Consider the following 26,965-nt stretch of genomic DNA (forward strand, 5'->3'; position numbering starts at 1 on the left):
GAACAGAAAATTGCAAATGTCACTCCACTCTTTTAAGAAGAGGAGACATAAAACAGAAACATAGAAAACCTACAGCACATTACAGGCCCTTCAGCCCACAAAGCTTTGCCAAACATGACCCTACCTTAGAACTAGTTAGGCTTTACCCATAGCTCTCTATTTTTCTAAACTTCATGTAGCCATCCAGGAGTCTCTTAAAAGACCCTATCGTTTCTACCTCCATCACCACTGCCAGCAGCCCATTCCACGCACTCACCATTCTCTGCGTAAAAAACATATCCTGACATATCCTCGGTACCTACTTCCAAGCACCTTAAAACTGTGCCCTCTCGTGTAGCCATTTCAGCTCTGGGGAAAAGCCTCTGACTATCCACATGATCAATGCTTCTCATCATCTTATACACCTCAATCAGGTCATCTCTTATCCTCTGTCGCTCCAAGGAAAAAAGTTCACTCAACCTATTCTCATAAGGCATGCTTCCCAATCCAGGCAACATCCTTGTAAATCTCCTCTGGAAATCATAGGTCAGTTAGCCTTACTTCTGTGGTTGGAAGATGTTAGAGTCTATTATTAAGGATGAGGCTTTAGGGTACTTGGGGGCACATGATAAATAGGTCAAATAGGCCTTAAGAGAAAATTTTGCCTGACAAATCTGTTGGAGGAAATAGCGACAGGATAGACAGAAGAGCATCAGTAGATGTTGTTTACTTGGATTTTCAGAAGGCCTTTAACAAGATGCTGCATATGAGGCTGCTTAACAAGGTAAGAGCCCAAGGTATTACAGGAAAGATACTAGCATGGATAGAAGATTGGCTGACTGGCAAGAGGCAAAGAATGGGAATAAAGGGGTACTTTTCTGTTTGGCTGCCAATGACTAGTGGTGTTCTTCAGGGATTGGTTGGTGTTGGAACCACTTTTCACATTACCTGGCAATGATTTGGATGACAGGATTGATGGTTTTGTGGCCAGGTTTATGGATGATATAATGGTAGGTGGAGAAATAGGTGGTGTTGAGGATGCAGGGGGGACTGCAGAAGGACTTAGACAGATTAGTAGAATGGACAAAGGATTGAATACAGTGTAAGTGTATGGTTATGAACTTTGCTAGAAAATAATAAAGGTTTTCTATTTTCTAAATGGGTAGCAAATTCAGAAATCAGAGATGCAACGTGATTTGGGAGTCCTGGTGCAGGAGGTCCACAAGGTTAACTGCAGGGTGAGTTGGTAGTAAGGAAGGGAAATGTAATGTTGGTGTTTATTTTGAGAGGACTGGAATATAAAATCAAGGATGTAATGCTGAGGTCAGACTGTACTTGGAACTTGTTTGCAGTTTATGGCCCTTTATCTTTGGGAATTATCCCAAGAACGAAAGGGTTAGCATATGAGGAACCTTTGATTGCTCTGAACCGGAATTGACTGGCTTTGAGAAGAACTGGGGGGTGTGGAAAGAACCTGGATAGAGTGGATGTGGAGAGGATGTTTCCTATAGTAGGAAATTCCAGGACCAGAGGACACAGCCTTAGAATACAAGGACATCCCTTTAGAACAGAGACAAGGAGGAATTTCTTTAGCTGAAGAGTAGTGAATCTGTGGAAATCATTGCCACAGATGGCTGTGGAGACCAAATCATTGGGTATATTTAATGCAGAGGTGATGGTTCTCGATTAGTATGGGTGCGAAAGGTTACGTGAGAATGAGGTTCAGAGGGATAATAAATCAGCTATGATGGATCGACAGAGCTGACACAGTGGGCCAAATGACCTTATTTCACTCCTACGTATTATTTTCTAACTGCAAATTACTAGATAAGGGTTTATCAAATTTAAGGTGGGGGGAGGTCAATTTCCCTTTAATTTTATTTACAAGTGATTGCCAAAGGAAATGTCTTTATTTAGCCCCTTTCTAGGCTCTGTCTAATTTTTGCCCCTTAATTAAATTTCCCGTAATCTGTAACCACTACCCTCCTTCATTGTGACTACTGTGGTGGAGCTAATATTTTTGTAAAATTCAAGCAACTCCACAAATAAAGCAAGTTGTACATTCTGTAGATGTCCTGTTATTGCCAGGCTTCTATAGCACACACTCTAAAATGCCTCTGTTGTTCTCAGTATTTTATCAAGTACTAAGTATTTCCTTGCCTTGGTTCCCCTTCTCAAATACCTCACATTTCTCTGGATTTGCCACTTTTGTCCCATCTGACTAATCCATTGATATGTTTTGGCAATTAAAGATGAGTGTGGATTGTAGAATTAGCACATTTTTTTGCCTAAAGTGATATCAGGCTTGGGTAGATTTTGCTGAAATCTCTAAGCTTAAATGCAATAAGCATTACTGGTAACAGACCATTAAAACATTATCTCCAAAAGGAAGAAATATGTACCACAATTTAGATGATGGCCTAAGCAAACATTCAATTAAAAGTACATTTATTATCAAATAATGCATAAATTATGCAACTTGAGATTTGTTTGCTTACAGGAAGCACACAGCAAGAAACCCGAAGAACTCAATTTAAAAGAAAGATCATAACCACTGCACCGAGAAAGGAAAAGAAAAACACACACACACACACACATATCATGCAAGCAATAAAAGTAAATGACAGCATTCCAAACCAGATGGAGTCCTTAGATCTGCTTGCTGGAGCAGCCTGAGCAGTAGGCCCAAGCTCAAGCCTTGACCTCAGTTCACCATATTAGTGGAGCAAAATATTGTACAGATTACATCTCTGGTGATTTCTGTATAAAAACTTTATAACTTTCTACTAAAGTAATCAGAACAGTAATGAAAGTGTAGAATACTAGATGTGCTGGTCTATGGCTAAAAGCTAAGCTAAGACACTGTCTGCTATTTTTACATAGATAAAAAAAAAATTATGTTTCATGTAGCACTCATAGATGAAATCATAGCTTAGTCATCTGGAACCCACCCTCTGACCCTGTGCGACTCAAGACTAACATTTTCCAGCAAACCTTTCGAGAGTTATTTGGACAAAAATTTTATTTTAGTAAAGTATATCTCTTCACAATTCTCTCAGTTATAACAGAACAATAGTAATAATATAAACTTATTTTCATTCAATAGACCTGGTGCATATTTCAAAGAGTTTGCATAGAACAGGTAAATGTTTCCTAATTACTGAGATTAGCCCTGATTGATGCAGTTCTGATGAAGATAACATATTAAATTGTCAAACAAACAATAAACAAAACCACATTGCTTCTTGTCAGTGTCAAATATAACAGAATGGCTACAATGCATTCATGCCCCTCCAGTCATTTTCACTCTCACATTTTCTGCATCTTTTAAAGAAGCAGTGGATTATTCGCTGAGCCTCTTCTTTCACTGAAAGAGATCAAATGAAAACTAGTTTTAATCATTTCTCACGAAAAGATCTCCTGCTAATGTTATACAGATGAGAGAAATGTAGATAACATTATTTCATTAGTAGGCCATTTGACCCCTCATAATTTATCTGTGATTCATTTAGATAAAATGATCCTATGCCTCAAGTCCACTTGTAAAATGTTGCATTTCTGTTTCATTTTGACTGTTCCATTTCTCTCACTTAGCCAAAATCAGAATCTCATTTGCTGGATAGAAAGTCCTGGTTTCAAATAGAAGAGAAGTCAGGGATAACAACCAGAGCAAAATTCACAAAGAACACCAGAGACAAGTGAGTGATCCAGGTATACATTGTGAAGGAAACAAACATGAATCAAGAAAGGGAATTGACAACCAATAAAGCATTAAATAAAATGAGAGAGAATACAAAGCTGAGGAGAACTCAGTAGGTCAGGCAACATCTATGAAAATGAATAGACAGTCAATTTGGGCCAAGACCCTTCTTCAGGATTGAGAAGGAAGGGAGAAAATCTGGGGGGAAGGGAAGCATGCTAGGTGATAGGTGAAAACAGGTGGGTGGGAAAGGTTAAGGGCTGGAGAAGAAGGAATCGGATAGGATAGGAAAGGAGAGTGGACCAGAGGAGAAAGGGAAGGAGGAGGATTTAGGCGGGTAAGAAGAGGCAAGAGGCCACAATGGGGTATAGGAGAAGAGGGGTTGGGATTTTTTTTAAACCAGAAGTATTCAATATTCATACCATCAGGTTGGAGGGTTCACAGAGAGAATATAAGATGTTGTTCCTCCACCCTGAGGGTTGCCTCATCTTGGCACAAGAGGTGATCGTGGACTGACATATTAGAACGGGAGTGGGAATTGATATGTTTCACCACTGGGAAGTCCAGCTTGTGGTAGATGGAGTGGAGGTGCTTGACGAAGCAGTTCCCCAATTTATGGCAGATCTCACCAATATAGTAGATACAAAACTTTAAAGCGACATACAAAATAAAAAACTAAGCAAGTCAAACTGCAGTAAATAGATAAAACATGAGGAAATCTGCAGATGCTGGAAATTCAAACAACAACACACAAGAATGCGTGTGTTGTTGCAGTAAATAAATAACCTGTTGACTAACTGCAAAATGACTTAGCATAAATCAGTAAATATCATATTGGTTATAGTGGAGTCATTAGCAGCAGTCAACATCAAAGACCCTCACCACCCAGGCCATGTTCTCTTCCCACTGCTGCCATCAGGAAGGTGATAAGGACCCTCAGGACCCACACCACCAGATTCAGGAACAGTTATTACCCTCAACCCGATGACTAGAAAATTGCTAATATTACTCAACTAATTAAGGGTGGGAGGCAGCAGAAAGGAAACTATAGACATGTTAGCCTGACATCAGTGGTTGGGAAATTGTTGGAATCGATTGTTAGGGATGAGCTAATGGAGTACCTGGAGGCACATGATAAGATAGGCCAAATCCAGCCTGATTTCCTGAAAGGGAAATCCAGCCTGACAAAGCCACTGCAATTCTTTTGAGGAAATTACAAGCAGGGTAGACAAAGGAGATGCAGTGGATGTCATGTACTTGGATTTTCGGAAGGCCTTTGACAAGGTGCTGCACATTAGGCTGCTTAGCAAGATGGAAGCCCATGGAATTACAGGGAAGTTACGAGCATGGGTGAAGCATTGGCTGGTCGTCAGGAAACAGAGAGTGGGAATAAAGGGATCCTATTCTGGCTGGCTGCCAGTTACCAGTGGAGTTCCACAGGGGTTGGTGCTGGGACTGCTGCTTTTTACAATGTATGTCAATGATTTGGATGAGATTAATGGACTTTTGGCTAAATTTGCCGATGATACAAAGATAGGTGGAGAAGTGGGTAGTGTTGAGGAAACAGAGAGCCTGCAGACAAACTCAGATAGTTAAGGCAAATGAAAGGCAATGTTGGAAAGGGTATGGTCATGCAGTTTGATGAAAGAAGTAAATGGGCAGACCATCATTTAGATGGGGAGAGAATTCAAAATGCAGAGATGCAAAGGGATTTGGGAGTCCTTATGCAGGATACCCTAAAGGTTAACCTCCAGGTTCAGTCAGTGGTGAAGAAGGCAAATGCAATGTTGGTATTCATTTCTAGAGATACAGAATATAAGAGCGGGGATGTGATGTTGAGGTTCTATAAGGCACTTGTGAGACCAGACTTGGAGTATTGTGTGCAGTTTTGGGCACCTTATTTTAAAAAGGATATACTGACATTGGAGAGGGGTCAGAGAAAATTCACGAGAATGATTCCAAGAATGAAAGGGTTACTATATGAGGAATGGTTGGCAGGTATTGAGCTGTGTTCCCTAAACTTCAGGATAATGAGGGGGGAAATCTCATAGAAACATTCCAAATGTTAGAAGGCCTGATCAGATTAGATATGGTAAAGTTGTTTCCCATAGAAACATAGAAAACCTACAGCATAATACAGGCCTTTCACCCCACAAAGCTATGCCAAATATGCCCTTACCTTAGAAATTACATAGAGTTACTCATAGCCCTCTATTTTTCTAAGCTTCATGTACCTATCCAGGAATCTCTTAAAAGACCCTACCGTATCCACCTTCACCACTGTCACCAGCAGCCCATTCCACACACTCAACATTCACTGTGTAAAAGAACTTACCCCTGACATATCCTCTGTACCTCCTTCCAAGCATCTTAAAACTGTGCCCTCTTGTGCTAGCCATTTCAGCCCTGGGATAGCCTCTGACTATCCACATGATCAATGTCTCTCATCATCTTACACACCTCTATCAGGTTACCTCTCATCCTCTGTCACTCCAAGGAGAAAAGGCTCAGTTCACTCAACCTACTCTCATAAGACATGTCCCCCAATCCAGGCAACATCCTTGTAAATCTCCTCTGCACCCTTTCTATGGTTTCCACATCCTTCCTGTAGTGGGGATACCAGAAATGAGCACAGTACTCATTTTCAACATTACCTCTCGGCTCCTAAACTCAAACCCACGATTGATGAAGGCCAATGTATCACATACCTTCTTAACCACAGAGTCAACCTGCTCAGCAGCTTTGAGTGTCCTATGGACTCAGACTCCAAGATCCCTCTGATCCTCCACACCGCCAAGAGTCTTACCATTAATACTATATTCTGTCATATCTGACATAGAAAAAGGAACCACCTCACACTAATCTGGGTTGAATGCCATCTGCCACTTCTCAGCCCAGTTTTGCATCCTATCAATGTCCCACTGTAACCTCTGACAGCCCTCCACAATATCCACAACACCCTCAACCTTTGTGTCATCAGCAAATTTACTAACCCATCCCTCCACTTCCTCATCCAGGTCATTTATAAAAATCATGAAGAGTAGGATTCCCAGAACAGGTCCCTGAGGCACTCCACTGGTCACCAACCTCCAAGCAGAATATGACCCGTCCAGAACCACTCTTTGCCTTCTGTGGGCAAGCCAGTTCTGGATCCACAAAACAACGTCCCCTTACTTTCCTTACTTTCTCAATAATGGGGAACAATTTCTCAATCATGGGGAACCTTATCAAATGTCTTGTTGAAATTGATATACACTACATCTACCGCTCTACCTTCATCAACGTGTTTAGTCACATCCTCGAAAAATTCAATCAAGCTTGTAAGGCACGACCTACCTTTGACAAAGCAGTGCTGACTATTCCTAATCATATTATGCCTCTTCCATGTTAGGGGAGCTTAGGACAAGAGGGCATGACCTCAGGATTGAAGGACATCCACTTAGAACAGAGATGTGAAGCAACTACTTTAGTCAGAGGGTGGTAATTCTGTGGAATTTGTTGCCACAAGTGGCTGTGGAGGCCAAGTCATTGGGTGCATTCAAGTCAGAGATAGATAGGTTCTTGATTAGCCAAGCCATCAAAAGGTATGGTGAAAAGGCAGGGGAGTGGGAATGACTGCAAGAATTGCATCAGCCCATGATTGAATGGTGGAGAACACTCAATGGGCCAAATGGTCTACTTCTGCTCCTACATCTTATGGTCAACCAACAGGCTCTTGAACCAGAGGGGATAACTTCACTTGTCCCATCACTGAAATGCTCCAATAACCTATGAATTCACTTTCAAGGATTCTTCATCGCGTGAACTTGATATTTATTGAATGTTTGCTTATTTCTATTTTTTGTATTGGCATAGTTTGTTTCCTTTTGCACTATGGTTTCCGTCCATCCTGTTGAGCGTAGGTTTTTATTGATTGTGCTTCCTGGATTACTCTGTATGCACCTCAGAAAACAAATCTCAGGGTTGTATATGGTGACTTAAGAGATTGTCTTTGAACTTTGATCAAATGCAATAAAGCCATTTAGAAATTATTTCATTGTAGATTTCCACATTAGTAAATCTACAGCCTATTGTAAAGTCCCTCAATAAAATTGATATTAAGCAAATATTTTTGTTATTTTTGATCAAGTTTGACTAGAGTCAAGAATATTTTGAATCCTTCCAAACATTCTTCTCTGTTTCATCCTACCACCACATTTTGTGTTAGCTGCATTCTTTCTTTCTTCAGTTTAGGCCTGACCATGAAACATCTTGGGAGATTTCCTTATGGTAACAACACTCTAAAGATGAATTACAGTTATGATCTGCCTTTGTCATTTTTCTGCTTCCTTCTTTTGGATATAAGTGATTTTAATGGCAGGAGCACTAAATAAAGTGAATTTAATTTTCTTCCACAGTACAAATGCCTTAAAGCATTTAAAAATAGTTGTAATTCCTAAATGGCATGTTAGGCAGCTCAGCATGATTTTGAGCATTTTTTGAATAACATTGATTGGGGAAGTGGAGGCATGTTGGCCCAAATTTTTTGTTAACCTGGTTTACATTTCCTCTCTGTACACAGAAAAATTTTATCATTGGAATTGAGACATAAATGTCTCAATAAATGTCTCAGATAAATGTATCTGCAAAACTCGCAGTATGCTGAAGTGCTTTAACACAATGAAGTACAATGTCTTTAATTAGGAATTAGATTTGCTGACATGTGAAGAATGTATGCTTGGGAAAGCTTCTACATTCACACTAACTAGAGCTAGTGTTTTTAGAAATAAATGTGAAAAATAAAAGGAACAATATATTGGTTTCAAAAATACAATCGGCCCTCCTTATCCGCAAGGGACTAGTTCCAGGACCCCTCGCGAATACTAAAACGCAGATGCTCAAGTCCCTTATTCAACCTGTCTCAATGCAGTGGACATTAGGACCCGGCGGCAGAGCTCTGAATCCGCAGTGTTTCTGTTCATGAAAATAATCACAATCACAATTGAAAATAAAGTGGAAATAATAAAGCGATTGGAAAGAGGTGAAATGCCATCGGTCATTGGAAAAGTGTCAGGCTACATTGGTCAACAATCAGAACAATTTTAAAGGATAAAGTGAGAAAGGCCCTGCCCCAATGAAAACTACAATTATTACTAAGCAACCCAGTGGTTTAATTATTCGGTTTTGGGGTTTTGAATTTTTGATCCTCCACATCAACCCAGTACGAATGGAGAGCGCATTCGATAGCAGTTTGTCACTGGATCGAACTGCCCAGCGCTGAAACATACATTCTTAAGTGTTTTATATGCATAGAAAGGTAGAATATATATTATATACCAAGACAAACGTTTGAACTAACTGACACTAAATAATACTGGATGTACCTGTTCCGACTTCAAATCCAACTTAAAGACGGACTCAGGAATGGAACTCATTCATAATCCAGGGACTGCCTGTACTTTTAAGTCATTTCTAGATTACTTATAATACCTAATACAATGTAAATGCTATGTAAAATAGTTGTTATACTGCATTGCTTAGGGAATAATGACAAGAAAAAAAAGTCTGTACATGCTCAAACAACAAGTGCTGGAAGAGCACTTCCGGGTTTTCTCAATTCACGGTGGATTGAATTCGCGGATGCGGAACTTGCAGATAAGGAGGGCCGACTGTATGTTAAATATTGGCAAGCCACATCTTTAAGTCACAAAACAGAAACAGATGAAGACGATCATTTTGTTTCTGATAGTTCAGTTTTCTCCTTCACGACATCTAATTGATTCTTATTCCAGAGTTTATCTCTGCTTCTCTACCTTGACCACACTTTGAAGGGCACTCTGTTATCGGTTTGATATCACAATTTCACTCAAAGCTTATATTCCCCAATGTATTTTGAACATGCTAATGTTGGTTATATCTGATGAGGGTACTATTCAAGGATATACCAGTCCTTCGGATTAATTGTGCATTCAATTTTACAGGCATTTACAAAAGTAGAGTTTAGTCTTACCATTTTTCTTTGAAGCACTCTCAACAGCCAGTAAATGAGAAAGGTAGCGAGCAAAGGCTTTAAATAAATCCTGTAATGACACAACACAAAATATTATTGGTTTAATCTGTTAAATCATTTACACAATTCACTAAAAGTGTAAACAAAAAACAATCCACATGAGCAATGATACAAGAGATAAGTTAGTTGCAAATTAAGAACTAGGCTTGGATGCCCTGGGTTGAATGCAGCTCATTTTACCTTAGAAGCAAATCTTCCTTCTTTGTAATAAGGAGTCAAGCACTTGACAACAACATCTGCTGTCTGCTTCAGTTGTCCTCCTTTTGATGCAGGAGGAAGCACTTTTGTGCTCCCCTGAAACAAGGAGTCCAAGCTCACTTTCTTCTTGACTTGATTGGCCTTAATCTCAGGACATGAAGTGCTGGTTCGCTGTCGCTTGGGATCGAGTAACCCAGATCCCTGGGAAAAATTACAAGTGTAAATTGAGGGTTTATCATCACAAGTCACATTGCGTGTAACAAACACATTGGCAGCTCACCTCATTTGATGCTGATCTTTTCTCACCAGCATTATGGGCAACTTCCAATATTTGTTTGCTCATGTCAGGTACTTCTTCCACGTTTCTAATTCCATCACTTGAAAAATACATACCAAACACAGGAAAAGTTACAGCATAGAACACTACAGACCTTTTGGCTCATGAAGTTGTACCAAGCTCTTAACATATTCTAAGGGCAGTATAACACTGACCTCCTACATCATCCTCCATTTTTATCTCATCCATCTGCCCATCTAAGATGCCCCTAATGTACAGTATTTGCCTCTACCACTACCCCTGGCACCATGCACCACCTCTCTGTGTAAAAAACTTATCTGACTCCACCCCGTGCATTCCTCCAATTACCTTAAAATTATGTCCCTTGAATTAGACACTTCCTCCCTGGGAGAAAGTCTCTTGTTATCCACTCGATCCATGTCTCACCCTCTCATCCTCCTTATCCCCCAAGAAAATATCCCTAGCTAAACCAACTTATCATTATAAGACTTGCTCTTTAATCCAGGTATCATCCTGGTACATCTTTTCTGCACTCTCACGAAAGCACCCACATCCTTCCTATAATAAGGTGATTGGAACTGAACACAATATTCTAAGCATCCACGTTCACATGGAAACAGGGTCCTGGAGCCTTCTATAATATGCACAGATAAATGTTATGGCTACTGCAGAGGCCAGTTAGCTGCGTATCCTGACTCACTAAGCCCTCCAGGTGCCTACAATGGACAAAATCAAGATTGTAATGGAATTCTCACAGCCATCTAAAATTACAATTGGTGCAACCTGATTGCAGTGTTTATGATTTGTAAGGTTCAATGGAGCAGCTAAGGCTTCTGAAACAGGAACCCTCAAATCCATAAAGCAGTACAACAACAGACACAAGGGAAACCATTACCTCTGCTCTAACCTTTAGGTTCTCTATCTTTATTTGGACAAACAGACAGTCTTCATCATCTCTGACTTAAAACTCTAGATCTCTCCACCTAATAACATTACAAGTACCTTCAGCACACAGAAGGCAGTGATTGAGGGCCACCATATCAAGGGCAATAATTTGCTGGTGACACATTGCAAGAACATATAAAATATTTAAAAACATATTACTTATTTTTCCGTATAATATATTTGTTACCTTCTTAATATCATAAATCCTTCTCAAATTCTTTAAAAGGAACCAGACTTTAGTACCAGATGTCTTACTAGACGTTAAATTGAGTTTTCTGTTATACTGTACAGCTGATGCTTTGTAACATGCTAGAGATCTTATTGAATAGCACCTGAAGATACACAGATACTATATCCATTATATTATTTCTTTATTAATTTGCTCACTTCTTGTAAAATAGAAGTCAAACATAATTTGCATTTAATAAATCCATGCATGAGAGTTCAATCCATGTATTTCTAACTGGTCATTAGGTTTGTTTGTTAGAGATTGCATATAAACATACGAAATAGGTGCAGGAATGGGCCACTGGGTCTTGAGATCCTGCTCTGCCATTCAACAAGGTCATGGCTGATGTGATTACAACTTCAGCTCCCCATTCCCATTTATCCAAATAATTTTTCATCCTTTATTTATCAAGAACATAATTATCTCTGCCATAGAAAATAGTCAGAGACACTACTTCCAACACTCACTTGAGGAAAGCAGTTCCAAATACTCAGGACCCTCAAGTTAGAAGATTTTCTTTATATAACAATGAAACGGGCCTTCTGTCCAACTTGGACATGCTGAGATGTCTAAGTGAGCTATTTCTATTGGCCTGGATTTGGTCTTTATTCCTGGGCTCTATGTACTTGGGTTCCTTTCTCCTCTGAGCTCTCTCATTACCTACAGAACTGCTGCTCACTGTACGTTTTTGTTGTTTGCACTATTCTCTGTAAACTCTAGAGACTGTTGTGTATGAAAATCCCAGAAATCAGCAATTTCTTAGAAACTCAAACCACCCTGTCCGTCACCAACAATAATTCCACGGCCAATGACATCTAGATCCCATTTCTTCCCCATTCTTTTTTTAATGTCTGAACAACTGAACCTCTTGACCAGGTCTGCATGCTTCTATGCACTGAGCTTCTGCCACAAAATTGGCTGATTAGATTTATGACCATTAATGACCAGGTGCAAAGGTGTACCTAATAAAGTGGTCACTGAGTGTATGCCTCACACTCACACAGAAGAAATGTAGTTGAAATCTTAGCCCAATGACTGGATCATAAACACATCTAGATCTCATGTTGACAAGTATTTGTCTCAGATACAGTTTATGAAAACAAGTGATAAAAAAATGTACACATTCACACTTCAAACAGAAAACTGCAAGAGCAAATTTTGCCCTGGCTCAGTTCAGTTTGCAATTATTTTCATTAATTCAAGCAAGACGAATGACTGGTGTAGGGAATCAGAGTATGCATTATTTCCTATTATGTAGAAATAAACTGTACAGAGTAAATCATTCTGCTATAAAGCACTTTAACAGCTTGTATCTTGTCTTGCATATCAATACAGTTCTCAATCCAGCTGTGAAAAGATTAGAGTGACATGCCTGGGCACACACAGAAAGTACACTGAATTGCATTTGAGACCATGAGGGTCCACAATGCAAAGTCAAGTTGTTTTACAACTTCTGGGAACCCTCTCTAGCAGGGCTTCCCAATCTGGGGTCCATGGATCGTTTACTTAATGGTATAGGTCCATGGCATAAAAAAAGTTGGGAACTCCTGGTCTCTGGAGACCAAAGGGAAAGACCAAACTTAAGAGCAACACTGAAACCAAGTTATCTATGGTATAAAAATTCTCAAAAATGATGCAAGTAAGAATAGGAAAATAACCACGGCGAGGAGAAAACAGGAATTTTGCCCTCCCTGCTGGAATCTATGAGGAGAACTATCAGGAAGCCCTGTGGCAAAGTGTAAGCAGAGAATTGTTCAATCAAAAAGTTCAGCATTACTGTTTCTTTAGAGAAATCTAACTAAATAGCAAACACAAGGAAATCTGCAGATGCTGGAAATTCAAACAACACACACAAAATGCTGGTGGAACACAGCAGGCCAGGCAGCATCTATAGTGAGAAGCGCTGTCAATGTTTTGGGCCGAGACCCGTCATCAGGACTAACCGAAAGGAAAGATAGTAAGAGCCAGTAAGATAGTAAGAAAGATGGTAAAATAGCTTTGCCACTTTTATAGAGAAAAGTCAATAATTCTGGCTGTAACTCATAGTGATTCTCCACAGAACATTGAAAAAGATAAAATTACTGAAGAAAAAAGATTAATTACATTATGTAATAATGTAAGTCTATTACATTGGACTTGGGGCGTGAGCAAAGGAAAAAAGGTACAGATCACTGGAGTATTTCTGCACTGCATTGCAAACATGTCTTATGAATGTTCAACTTTTGTGTCATCTTTTCTGAATGGCTTGCCAATTGAGTATCTGAGTTATACAGATCCATTTGAAAGGCACAGCATGTGAAACAAACCTACTGAGAATAAATTAACTACCTTATCTTTTCCTCCAAATGATGAAAAAATTGCTCATGTTTTTTCCAATTCTCTGGATCTGAGAATGATTCCAGCCCCTCAGAAGAGGTTAGAACGGAAGATAATCCTTTCCTGCTATACTGCTCTTGGCCATCATTGATCAGAGAGCGGAGATCATCATTGAGACTCTTAGGTGAATTCTTTGTTAATCCTTCAGATTTGTTTTTCTGAAAAAATTTAGTAATATTCTGTGACCCCTTCTTGGCGCTTTCTGCAAGCAATTGTTTTTTAGTGGATTTCTTCTTGATGGAACTGGCACAAGCAGGTGCGGTTTGACACGTCCTCACATTGCTGTCTACAGAAGGATTTGTGCAATCATGTGCTGTTTTTTCCTCTGCTCTTTTTGAATGGTGGTTTGAATCCTCCAACTTAGCATAATTCCTATGCTCACTCTCCGCTGGCACAGAATTCCTCAGCAGATCTCTTGCTGTCTGGAATGGGCTGGATGAACAATTAACTGCTACTCCAACACGCTTTGGCTTAAACTGCAAAATACAAACATTCTTTTTTTAAAACCACAATTACAAGAACAATGGTACAACAGAGAAGGTGAGACCATTACAAGCAAAGCCAGTGACAGGTCAGAAATACCATGTAGAGAGCAGCTACTCCTGTCACTGAAACTACAGAAGGCAGTGGCTCAGGTCATTGGGACTATACCAAGGGTAGGTCACAAAGCATACAGAGAGCTGTCACTAAGGTCATTGCGAGTATACAGAGGGCTGAGAGTTAGGTTAAAGTTTACAGAAGATAAAGTCTTCAGTCACTGAAACTTCATAGGGCAGTGATTTAGATTAAAGACTAGTAGTTTGCTGTCAATGTCAAGATATGGCAGACATTGACTTAAAGTCACACTTTCTTTTGGCATTACTTTGACAAGTTTGACATAATTGACATTACTCCACAGATGGGTTCTGGTCTCCAGCATTCATGGTACATGCTCACAGGCTTGAGATCATACAGAGATCTTATAAGTAGTAGCTTTAGATCAATAACATCCACATACAGCTGACAATAATTTGTGGTCAATGACATTCAAACCACACCAGGTAGTTGCTTGGGGTCACTAACAAGGTATAGTGGGGTGATCTTGGTGGAGGCTGTCAATAATGGTCATGATACACTGGACATCTATTTTGTGATCAGTAGACCTGGAGTGTTTTGGAGGTCAACAGCACTCTAACACAGAGATAAATTAGTTCATTGAAATTGTTGAATTCAGCATTGAATCCTAAAGATGGCAACTGGACCAGGCTGAAGATGAGGTGGGAGGTGTCCTCAAACACTCTCTGCAGCTCTCACTGGGAATACCACAGGAAGCCTCAATCAGGTAGGTCAGTTTGAAAGTAAGATGGGGCTCAGGATAATCCAATCTACTTTTGGTTTCTCTAAACCAGAGGAGATCATTTTATTAACACTGAATTGTGAGTGCAATCACTAAAATAATTGGAAGAAATGAAGGAGAAAAAGTAGGTGTTTCAGTCTCATGTCTGCATGGGAAAACAAGAAGCCAATGGTTCGTGAAGATGCTACTGTTCTGAAGGCAGTAATGTGCCCAGGACACAAAATGAGAGGTTCTGTTCCATAATCTTATGTTGAGGCATTGTTGCTCAACATTGAATTCAACAAACTCAAATGTGAACTTAGTGTGATAACTGACCAGTTCCAATGAACGGTATCCATCTGCGATATAAATTCGCTATTTTTCTCTCCACTTACACTGTCTGATTTGCTGGACATTGCTTATAACTTTGACCTGCACTGCATAGCATTTACATGTCCTTTACCTCCTTGAACTACACTGATTAACTTGCTGACTTCTTCAAAAACTTACATCACCTGATCAAAGCTATTCCTTTCTATTCATTCCTTGCTCTGCAACTTAAAACTAACTTCCCTTAATTAACTTCTTCCTTTTTATCTACTTATATACATTATAGCTGAATTTACTTGTGTGCAATTTTCCATACGATTTGCTTCCTTAAATTTCTTCTTTAATAACATCTCTAAATTTTTTAGAAAAGATTTTATTCTATATGAAGCTCTTGGTGCCTCATAAAAGCTTCACTTTCTTGCCTTACCTTACCCTAATTCATCTTGTCATTGCAAAGGGCTCCAGATATGCTGCCCAGTCTTTTACCTCTGAGAAAACATTAATCTGGAACATTTTGAGTCCCCTTTTAAATGTTTCCCATTGCTCTAGGACTGATTTCTTCTCAAGTCAATTTTAGTATGTTTTTACTAAACACTTCAATCTAGTAAAAGTGGCTCAACCCAGTTTAGAATCTATTGTCCTTTTGTAGTTTTTCAAAACTATACCACACCCATGGTCAGTGATGGAATCTCACTGGCTCTCCACTTGGCCTTGGATCACCTGGACAATAGCAATATTTATATCAGGCTGTCGCTTATTGACTACAGTTCAGTGTTCAACACAGTCATAACCACAGTTTTAATCAACAAGCTCCAAAACCTGGGCATCTGTACATCTCTCTGCAACTACTGGGAGTTCAGTTTCCCAGGGGAGTTCGCCTACCAGCCCCTACTAGGAGTTGAGGATGCCATCGTCTACCTGCTGAACCGTGTCTACGCCCATCTGAACAAGCCGGCGAGCACTGTGAGGGTCATGTTTTTTGACTTCTTCAGTGTGTTCAACACCACCCGCCCTCCTCTGCTGGGTGAGAAGCTGACAGTGATGCAGGGGGATGCTTCCCTGGTGTCATGGATTATTGATTACCTGACTGGCAGACCACAGTACATGCGCTTGCAACACTGTGTGTCAGACAGAGTGGTCAGCAGCACTGAGACTCCACAGGGGACTGTCCTGTCTCCCTTTCTCTTCACCATCTACACCTCAGACTTCAACTACTGCACAGAGTCTTGCCATCTTCAGAAGTTTTCTGATGATTCTGCCATAGTTGGATGCATCAGCAAGGGAGATGAGGCTGAGTACAGGGCTACGGTGGGAAACTTTGTCACTTAGTGTGAGCAGAATCATCTGCAGCTTAATGTGAAAAAGACTAAGGAGCTGGTGGTGGACCTGAGGAGGGCTAAGGCACCAGTAACCCCTGTTTCCATCCAAGGGGTCAGTGTGGACATGGTGGAGGATTACAAATACCTGGGGATACGAATTGACAATAAACTGAACTGGTCAAAGAACACTGAGGCTGCCTACAAGAAGGGTCAGAGCCGTCTCTACTTCCTGAGGAGACTGAGGTCCTTTAACATCTGCCGGACGATGCTGAGGATGTTCTACGAGTCTGTGGTGGCCAGTGCTATCATGTTTGCTGTTGTGTGCTGAGGCAGAAGGCTGAGGGTAGCAGACACCAACAGAATCAACAAACTCATTCGTAAGGCCAGTGATGTTGTGGGAGTGGAACTGGACTCTCTGACAGTGGTGGCTGAAAAGAGGATGCTGTCCAAGTTGCATGCCATCTTGGACAATGTTTCCCATCCACTCCATAATGTACTGGTTAGGCACAGGAGTACATTCAGCCAGAGACTCATTCCACCAAGATGCAAACGGAGCATCATAGGAAGTCATTCCTGTCTGTGGCCATCAAACTTTACAACTCCTCCCTCGGAGTGTCAGACACCCTGAGCCAATAGGCTGGTCCTGGACTTATTTCCACTTGGCATAATTTACTTATTATTTATGGTTTTATATTGCTATATTTCTACACTAGTCTTAGTTGGTGCGACTGTAACGAAACCCAATTTCCCTCAGAATCAACAAAGTATGTCTGTCTGTCTGTCTGTGCAGATCAGAAACAACAACTTCTCGCTGACAACACTGGCACATCTCAAGGGTGCATGCTTCAGCCACTGCTCTACTCACTCTACACCAATGATTACATGGCTAGGCACAGCTCAAATAACACCTATAAATTTGTTGATGACACAACTGTTGCTGACATAATTTCAGATGACAACAAGGAGGTTTACAGATGAGGGATCAGCTCATTGAGTGGTATTGCAGCAAAAAACCTTGCACTCGACATCAGTGAATTGATTGTGGACTTCAGGAAGGGGAAGTCGAGGGAACACACACCAGTCTTTAGCGAAGGATCAGAAATGGAAAGGGTGAACAGCTTCAAGTTCCTGGGTGTCAACATTTATGAAGATCTATCACATTGATGCAATTATGAAGAAGAAATGAGAGCAGCTATAATTCATTAGGAGTTTGAGTAGAATTGGTATGTCACCGAAGACACTCGCAAGTTTCTACAGATGCACCATGGAGAGCATTCTAAAAGCTCCAGAAAGCTGTAAACTCAGTCAGGTCCATCATGGGCACCAGCTTCCCCAGTATCCAGGACCCTATCAAAACATGATGCATCAAATGGCAGTGTCCATCATTAAAGACCCCATTACCCAGGACATGCCCTCTTCTCATTCTAATTTGGTTTCTTGTACAATTTCAAAACAGTAAGCATTTCCTTTAGTTATCCCTTTCTCCTTCCCTGACTGTTATCTCATTATTTCCTGATTTTGGGGTCAGCTGTTTGTGGCCTATGTAATTATCGATTTGATAAAACATGGTGTGACATCTCTCATTCATAAACCAGGTTGCACCCAATGTCTGAGGAACAGCTTCTTCCTCTACATCATCTGATTTCTGAATGGACAATGAACCCATGAACACTACCTCACTATGTTTCCTTCTCTTTTTGCACTACATATTTAATTTATTTTTCTTATATATACTCCTTGTAATTTATAGCTTTTTATTATGTATTGCAATGTACTGTTGCCGTAAAACAACGTTTCATTAGTAATGCCAGTGACTTTAAAAAACCTGATTCTGATTCACTTTCATGCAAGCAATTGCTCGATCAAATTACAGCCAAATCCATCTGCAACCAGGTAGTGTACAACACCAACACTGTATGTTTCACCTTAAGATCTGACAAGAGTTGGGAATGATAAGAATTGATCTACACTTTTTAAACTGGTTTAAATGAGAGATGTCAGACACTGTTTTAACAAATCTGTAAAATTATAGGCCACAATCAGGTGATCCCAAAATCAGGAAATAATAATGAGATGACGTTCAGGGTAGGGGAAGGGGCTTACTGTTTTGAAATTGTGCAGGAAACGAAATTAGAAAGATAAATTGTGGTGCATTTACTTTCAGAAGGAAAACTAAAAGCTTTATCAGATCTTCATTTCCATTCGGAGATTCACTGGAGGAGATGACACTTCTTCACCTCAACGTACTCACAGAATAGAGCTCTGATGCAGAAGTAAATGTTTCATTGTCTTTATCACTATTTGCTGTTCTGACTGTTGATGCTGCTGCATTGTCCATTTCTGACAGTTTTGGATACAGCAGTCCATTTTCAGTCAGTTTGTTAATTTCTGCAACCTGGTAAGAAAGCAGCAGACAATTAAATAAGAACTAATATACATTGTTCAGTATCTTGAACCTTCCCATCATTCTAGCAGATCACCGTTGATCTTTAGCTCATTTGCCTAGTTCAATTATTCTGTCACCTAACTTTGATGACAAATTTCAGAAGTTAATCAGTCTTTCCAGATGTGCATATTAAATGTACGTTTGTAGCAGTGTGCTGCACGCAGCGCTGAAATAACGACACGGAGTCGGTAGACTGCAGTTAAAGAAGATTTTATTCGAACTTCGCGGCTTCGCTTTAAAGCCTCCCTGATCCCGCCCTCCCCAGGCGCGGATGCTGTAGGGGGCACGTACTCACAGTCCCACGCAGGCTTTTCCCTTTGTTTCCCTTTTCCCTGGCGCCCTTTTGGGACTGGCCTTTGTGCCGGCGTGCTGGCTATTTGTGAGCCGGTTCATGTGCGCTAGGAAGTGGGTCGCCACATAACCCCACCCCCCCCCCCCCCCCCCCCGAACCGGCGATAAATGTCCACAGTCTGGGCCGGACCCTGTTTGGGAGGTCGGCCTCTGCGCCGCAGTGCCGGAAACTCGACCGGTTGCGCCGTCCACGTGGGCCGGTTTGAGTCGGTCCACTGTGAAAACCTCCTCTCTCCCCCCAACGTCCAGCACGAACGTGGACCAGTTGTTCCTGAGCATTGTAAATGGCCCCTCATAGGGCCGTTGCAGCGGTGGCCGATGCCCACCCCTTCGTATAAACACAAACTTACAGTTCTGCAGGTCTTTGGGTATGCAGGTCGGGTTCTGCCCATGCTGCGAAGTGGGTATGGGGGCCAGGTCACCGAGCCTCTCGCGTAGGACTGCCCAGGACTGCTGCAGGTTCTTCCTTTTGCCCCCTTGGGGCTGTGATGAACTCCCTGGGGACGACCAGGGGTGCGCCGTACACCAATTCGGCCGACGAGGCGTGCAGATCGTCTTTGGGCGCCGTGCGGATGCCGAGTAGGACCCAGGGAAGCTCGTCCGCCCAGTTAGCTCCTCGCAGGCGGGCCATGTGGGCCGACTTCAGGTGACGGTGGAAACGCTCCACCAGGCCATTCGACTGTGGGTGGTAGGCAGTGGTGTGGTGCAGCTGTGTCCCCAAAAGGCTGGCCACAGCTGACCACAGGCTGGAGGTGAACTGGGCGCCTCTGTCGGAGGTAACGTGGGCTGGTACACCAAAGCAGGACACCCAGGTGGCGATCAGTGCCCGGGCGCAAGATTCGGAGGTGGTGTCGGTGAGCGGGATCGCCTCTGGCCATCTTGTGAACCGGTCCACGATAGTCAGGAGGTGCCGCGCTCTGCGCGACACTGGCAGGAGGCCCACGATATCCACATGAATGTGGTCAAAACGCCAGTGGGTGGGGTGGAACTGCTGCGGCAGAGCTTTGGTGTGCCGCTGCACCTTGGCCGCCTGGCAGTGCATGCACGTTCTGGCCCATTCACTGACTTGCTTGCGGAGACCGTGCCAAATGAACCTGCCGGAGACCATCCGGACAGTTGTCCTGATGGAAGGATGTGCTAAGTTATGAATGGAGTCGAAAACGCATCGCCGCCAAGGTGCCGGGACGACGGGACGGGGCTGGCCGGTGGCGACGTCACAAAGTAAGGTCCTCTCACCTGGGCCTATGGGGAAGTCCTGGAGCTGCAAACTGGAGACTGCGGTTCTGTAACCTGAGATCTCCTCGTCTGCCTGCTGGGCCTCTGCCAGCGCCTCAAAGTCTACCCCTTGGTAAAGGGCATGAATGTTAGGGCGCGAGAGCGCATCCGCCACGACATTGTCCTTACCCGAGACGTGCCGGACATCCGTCGTGTATTCAGAGATGTAGGACAGATGGCGCTGCTGGCGGGACGACCAGGGATCGGACACCTTCGTGAACGTAAAGGTAAGCGGCTTGTGGTCCCTGAACGCGGTGAAGGGCCTACCTTCCAAGAAGTACCTGAAATGCCGGATTGCCAGGTATAGCGCCACCAGTTCCCGGTCGAAAGCACTGTATTTGAGCTCGGGTGGCCGCAGGTGTTTGCTGAAAAACGCCAGGGGTTGTCAGCGACCCACGATGAGTTGTTCCGGAACCCCACTGACTGCCGTGTTAGAGGCGTCCACTGTGAGGGCTGTAGGGACGTCCATTCTAGGGTGCACTAGTATCGCGGCGTTTGCCAAGGCTTCTTTCATTTTAATGAAAGCGGCGGCGGACTCCTCGTCCCAGGTAATGTCCTTGCCTGGACCCGACATCAGGGCAAACAGGGGGCACATGATTCGGGCAGCTGAAGGGAGGAAGCGGTGGTAGAAATTTACCATACCTACGAATTCCTGAAGGCCTTTGATTGTGGTGGGTCAGGGGAAATGGCAGACCATGTCTACTTTAGTGGGCAGAGCCCCGTCTTTAGTAATCCTGTGGCCCAGGAAGTCGATAGTGTTGAGCCCGAACTGGCATTTGGCGGGGTTGATTGTTAGACCGTACTCACTCAGTCGGGCGTAGAGTTGACGGAGGTGGGACAGATGCTCCTGACGACTGCTGCTGGCTATGAAGATGTCGTCCAACTAGATGAATGAGAAGTCTAGGTCGCGTCCCACCGCGTCCATTAACCGCTGGAACGTCTGTGCGGCATTCTTCAGGCCGAACGGCATGTGGAGGAACTCGAAAAGGCCAAACGGGGTGATGAGTGCCGTTTTGGGGACATTGTCCGGATGCATCAGGATTTGATGGTACCCTCGGACGATGTCTACCTTGGAGAAGATCTGTGCACCGTGCAGGTTTGCTGCAAAGTCCTGAATGTGCGGCACAGGGTAGCGGTCCGGTGTGGTAGCCTCGTTCAGCCTGCGGTAGTCGCCGCAAGGTCTCCAGCCTCCCGTCGCTTTGGGCACCATGTGCAGGGGGGAGGCCCATGGGCTGTCGAACCGCCGGATGATCCCCAATTCCTCCATCCTCTTGAACTCCTCCTTCGCTAGTCAGAGCTTGTCCGGGGGAAGCCGCCGAGCACGGGCGTGGAGGGGTGGTCCTTGTGTCAGGATGTGGTGCTGTACACCGTGTCTGGGCATGGCTGCCATGAACTGCGGTGCTAGAACCGATGGAAAATCCGCCAGGACTCTGGTGAAGTCGTTGTCGGACAGCGTGATGGAGTCGAGGTGTGGGGCTGGCAACTGGTCTTCTCCCAGGGAGAACGTCTGAAAGGTCTCGGCGTGGACCAGTCTCTGCCTCAGCAAGTCGACCAGCAGGCTGTGAGCCCGCAAAAAATCCGCACCCAGAAGCAGTTGGGCTACGGCGGCCTGTGTGAAGTCCCACGCAAACTGGCTAGAGCCAAACTGTAGCTGCACCGTACGGGTGCCGTAGGTCCTTACTGTGCTGCCGTTCACGGCCCTCAGGGGGGGACCCGGTGTCCTTTTGCGGGTGTCGTAACTCGTCGGAGGTAAGGCACTGATCTCGGCACCAGTGTCGACCAAAAAACAGCATCCCAACCTCTTGTCCCACACATACAGGAGGCTATCCCAATGGCCAGCCGCCGTAGCCATCAGCGGCGGCTGGCCCTGGCGTTTCCCGGGAACTTGCAGGGCGGGCTACAGCGGCAGGCTTCTGCGCCCCACCGCTGGTGGTAGAAGCACCATTGTTCGTTGGGCTCCTCACCCCTGCCTCTGGGGTTAGCGAGCTCTGTGACCGGGCCTGGTCTGGTTTGCTGCTGGGAGCGTGGCTTGGTGAACTGTGCGACGGACGCCCTTCTCACCTTCTTGGCGTTCCACAGCAAGTCTACCCGGGCTGCCACCTTCTGGGGGTCGCTGAAATCCGCGTCGGACAGCAGCAGGCGTATGTCCTCGGGCAGTTGCTCCAGGAATGCCTGCTCAAACATGAAGCAGGGTTTGTGTCCGCCGGCCAGAGACAACATCTCATTCATTAAAGCCGATAGAGGTCTGACTCCCAAGCCATCCAGGTGCAGTAAACGGGCAGCCCACTCACGCCATGAGAGTCTGAAAGTCCTTATGAGCAGGGCTTTGAATTCCATGTACTTGCCGTTCGCTGGGGGAAGACTGTACGAACTCCTCAACCTGGGCCGCTGTGTCCTGGTCGAGGGAGCTCACCACGTAGTAGTAATGTGTGTCCTCTGAGGTTATCTGCCGATCGTGGAATTGGGCTTCTGCTTGCTAGAACCAGAGGTGAGGTCGCAGCGTCCAGAAGCTTGGCAGTTTCAACGAAACTGCATGAACAGATGCGGTGTCATTCATCTCCGGTCCAAATATAGTTTGGACCGTCGGGGTCACCAATTGTAGCAGTGTGCTGCACGCAGCGCTGAAATAACGACACGGAGTCGGTGAACTGCAGTTAAAGAAGATTTTAGTCGAACTTCGCGGCTTCGCTTTAAAGCCTCCCTGATCCCGCCCTCCCCGGGCGCGGATGCTGTGGGGGGCACGTACTCACAGTCCCGCGCAGGCTTTTCCCTTTGTTGGTGAAGCAGACCTGGCACCCTTTTGGGACTGGCCTTTGTGCCTGCATGCTGGCTATTTGTGAGCCGGTTCAAGTGCGCTAGGAAGTGGGTCGCCAAACGTTACCCTTTCTGCGACAAAAGTATTTCAGAATTTCACTTTGAAAATCTCTAATTTTAGGACCCTATCCCTTGCAATACATTCCTAGCACATTTGAATGTATTTTGCAGCTCTAGTTTTAAAATGCTTTTGTCATTTATAAACATCTATTAGATCACCTCAGACTTCATATGAATCCGAGCTAAGTTTATCAATGCTTCTTCATAACTTACACAGGGGTATCATTTGACAGCAACACACAGTTTGCTGGAGGAACTCAGCAGGCTGAGGAGCATCTGAGGAGGATAAGGAGCTGTTGATTTTCAGGGTTGAAACCCTGCATCAGGTCTGGTGAACACATGCTGAACTTCCACTGAGACTAAAGGCTGATTTATACTTCTGCCTACACAAGTGGCCTACGCCGCTGTGAGCATTTATACTTGTGTGTTGCTGTGTCTGCGTCGCTCTGCAATTCACCGCCAAAACGTTAGTTGGCAGTGGGGTTTCTATGCCACTGTGTTGAATTTCTTTGTGTACTTCAAACAATGGCGACTGAAACTGAGCATCATGTTGGAGTTGGAGCTAATAAATGTTGAACAGGAGTTACTTTTGCTGAAATTACTGCAATGCAGAAAGGAGAGAAGACGTCGGAGGGGATGGTATGTACGACCATTGAACGGATTGAGGAAGGAGGGTGAATTTTCTGCGCTTGTCCGGCCACTGAGAGACATGGACGAGGAAATGCATTTCAAATATTTTCAGATGTCGGCAGGTAGATTTGACGATTTGGTTCATTGTTCAGAAGCAACCGGAAATGTGTAGGAGGAAGTGCGATGCTACCAAGCAGACCAATCACAGTTGTTGCGGTCTGTGTCGCCGCGACACATAGTTATATTTTGGGGAGGTGCTCGTCAGGTATGGTGTAGGGTACGCGGCTACGATGTAGCTATGGCATAGATTCGACGCCGAAGTATAAATTGGCCTTGAAACTCCTTTCCGTGAAGTTGGTTTTAGAGATGAGGCCTAACCAAGGCTCCGTGTATTTGAAGATTCAGTTCCTTTGTGCATTGTTTTAACTCTTTCTAGATATATATTATATATATATATAAAAGAGGGGGAGAGATTCACATGCATCAGGGAGAAGAGTTTAAAAAAAGGAGGGCATTTCGTGAGGGCAGACCAATCTATTCGCGATTCATTAGCAGCAGCAAATAAAAGTAAAGCACAGTCAAAGCAGAGTGGCCATTGTGTGGTGGTACCAGTGCAGGAGTGGGAACTGGAGGTTTGGTGAGGAGGCACAGGTAAGTAGCAAATAAGGCTTTTGTCGTGGTTGAATAAAGTCACTAAGTAGCAGCTAATTAAATAAAGGGATGATGCAGGATCAGGTGATGTGCTACAGTTACATGATGTGGGAGCTGGTTCACCCCATTGTGGTTCCTGGTAACCACATCTGCAGCAAGTGCTGGCTGCTCGAGGAACTCAGGCTCAAAGTGATGACCTGGAATCAGAGCTTCAAACACTGCGGCACATCAGGGAGGGGGAGGGCTACCTGGATTCTCTGTTCCAGGAGGTAGTCACACCCATTAGATTAGCTGCCTCAAATTCGGTCTGTGGTCAGGGACAAGAGGATGTGACTGAGTGAGGCGGGTAGTGGGATCCAAGAGAGTGCTGGACGAGCCTCAGCCCTTGAGCTTGTCTGAGATTTTTGCTCCCTGTGTGGATGACAGTGAGAGCTGTGGGAAGGATGAGCAACCCAACTATGGCACTGTAGTTCAGGGAACCATTCAAGAGGAGGGAAAGAAAAGAAATGTAGTGGTAAGTGGGGATAGTATAGACCTGGGAATAGACAGAGTTCTCTGTCACAAGGGTAGAATGTCCCTGCCTGGTCCCTGGGTTTGGGACATCTTATCTGGCCTGCAGAGGAATTTGCAGTGGGAGGGGAAAGATCCAGTTGTCATGGTCCATGTGGGTACCAACAACATAGGCAGGAAAAGGAAAGAGGTTCTGCTGAGGGAATTTGAGCAGCTAGGGACTAAATTAAAGAGCAGAACCAAAAAAGGTGGTAATCTCTGGATCACGTGCAAATTGGCACAGGGTCAAGAAGATTAGCGCGTTAAATGTGTGGCTCAAGGATTAGTGGGGGAGAAGTGGGTTTGAATTCATGGGAAACTGGCATCAATATTGGGAAAGGAAGGAGCTGTGTCAATGGGATGGGCTCCATTTGAATCAAGATGGGACCTGGATCCTAGCAAATCACATCGCTGTGGATAGGGCTTTAAACTAAGTCATAGGGAGGGTGGGTTCAACAGATTGGAGAAGTATGGATAAAGTAAGAAAGGAAAGTGTGGATAAAGATAAAAAGGAGAAAAGTAAGAGTGTATGAAGAAAAGTCAAATGCAAAAGAGTAAAAGATGATAAGGCTTTAAAAGCACAATGTGCGCAAGGGCTCTTTATCTGAATGCCGGTAGTATTCGAAACAAGGCCAATGAACGTGGCTCAAATCAGTACAAAGAGGTATGATTAGAGGCCATTACAGAGATGTGGTTGCAGGGTGCAGAGGATTGGGAATTAAATATCCAAGGATATCAGGTAATACGGAAGGATGGGCAGGAAGGTAAGGGAGGTGGGGAAGTGCTCTTAATTAAAGATGAGATCAGGGCTATAGTGAGAGACGATATAAGATTTAAGGAGCAGAATTGTGAATCCATCTAGATAGAGATTAGGTATAGTAAAGGGGAAAAAAATCACTGGTGGGAGTTGTCTAAGGGCCACTGAATAATAACATTACAATGGCACAGGTAATAACCAGAAATATCTGAAGCATGTCAGAATGGAACAGCAGTCATCATGGAGGACTTTAACTTGCACATTGATTCAGTGGATCAAACTGGTCGAGGCAGTCTTGAGGAGGACTTCATGAAATGAATCCATGATTGCTTTCTTGAACATCATGTTACTGAACCTACAAGGGAACGTGCCACCTTAGATCTAGTCCTGTGCAATGAGACAGGGAAAATTAGTGATCTTGTCTTTAGGGATCCTCCCGGAAAGAGTGATCACAGTATGACTGAGGTTCTCATACAAATGGAGGCTGCAATAGTTCGATCTAAAACCAGTGTATTGTGCCTAAACAATGGAGACTACAATGGGATGAGGGAGGATTTGGCTAGTGTTGACTGGGAACAGAAGCTATATGGTGGGACAGTTAAGGAACAGTGAAAGACTTTCAAGGAGATCTTTCACGGAGCTCAACAGAAGTATATTCCAGTTAAAAGCAAAGACAGTCAGGGTGGGGAGAGCC

At 43.7% G+C, this 26,965-nt stretch overlaps 1 protein-coding gene across 3 annotated transcripts in view; it reads right to left on the reverse strand.

The window, feature by feature from the left end:
* Positions 1 to 2,420: 2,420 nt before the first annotated feature.
* Positions 2,421 to 26,965, reverse strand: part of LOC132380220 (ATP-dependent DNA helicase Q5-like) — a 52,617-nt gene continuing 28,072 nt past the window's right edge. For all 3 annotated transcript variants that reach the window (XM_059948927.1, XM_059948928.1, XM_059948929.1), the window contains 6 exons: positions 18,990 to 19,133; positions 13,727 to 14,250; positions 10,207 to 10,303; positions 9,909 to 10,127; positions 9,669 to 9,738; positions 2,421 to 3,346 (listed from right to left, as the gene is read on the reverse strand). In XM_059948927.1, coding sequence (XP_059804910.1) covers positions 3,252 to 3,346; positions 9,669 to 9,738; positions 9,909 to 10,127; positions 10,207 to 10,303; positions 13,727 to 14,250; positions 18,990 to 19,133 — 1,149 coding nt within the window. In that variant the 3' untranslated portion in view covers positions 2,421 to 3,251. The remainder of the gene's footprint in view (positions 3,347 to 9,668; positions 9,739 to 9,908; positions 10,128 to 10,206; positions 10,304 to 13,726; positions 14,251 to 18,989; positions 19,134 to 26,965) is intronic.

The sequence above is a fragment of the Hypanus sabinus genome, chromosome 23 (genome assembly GCF_030144855.1).
Source record: "Hypanus sabinus isolate sHypSab1 chromosome 23, sHypSab1.hap1, whole genome shotgun sequence".
In the NCBI taxonomy this organism is placed as follows: Eukaryota; Metazoa; Chordata; class Chondrichthyes; order Myliobatiformes; family Dasyatidae; genus Hypanus; species Hypanus sabinus.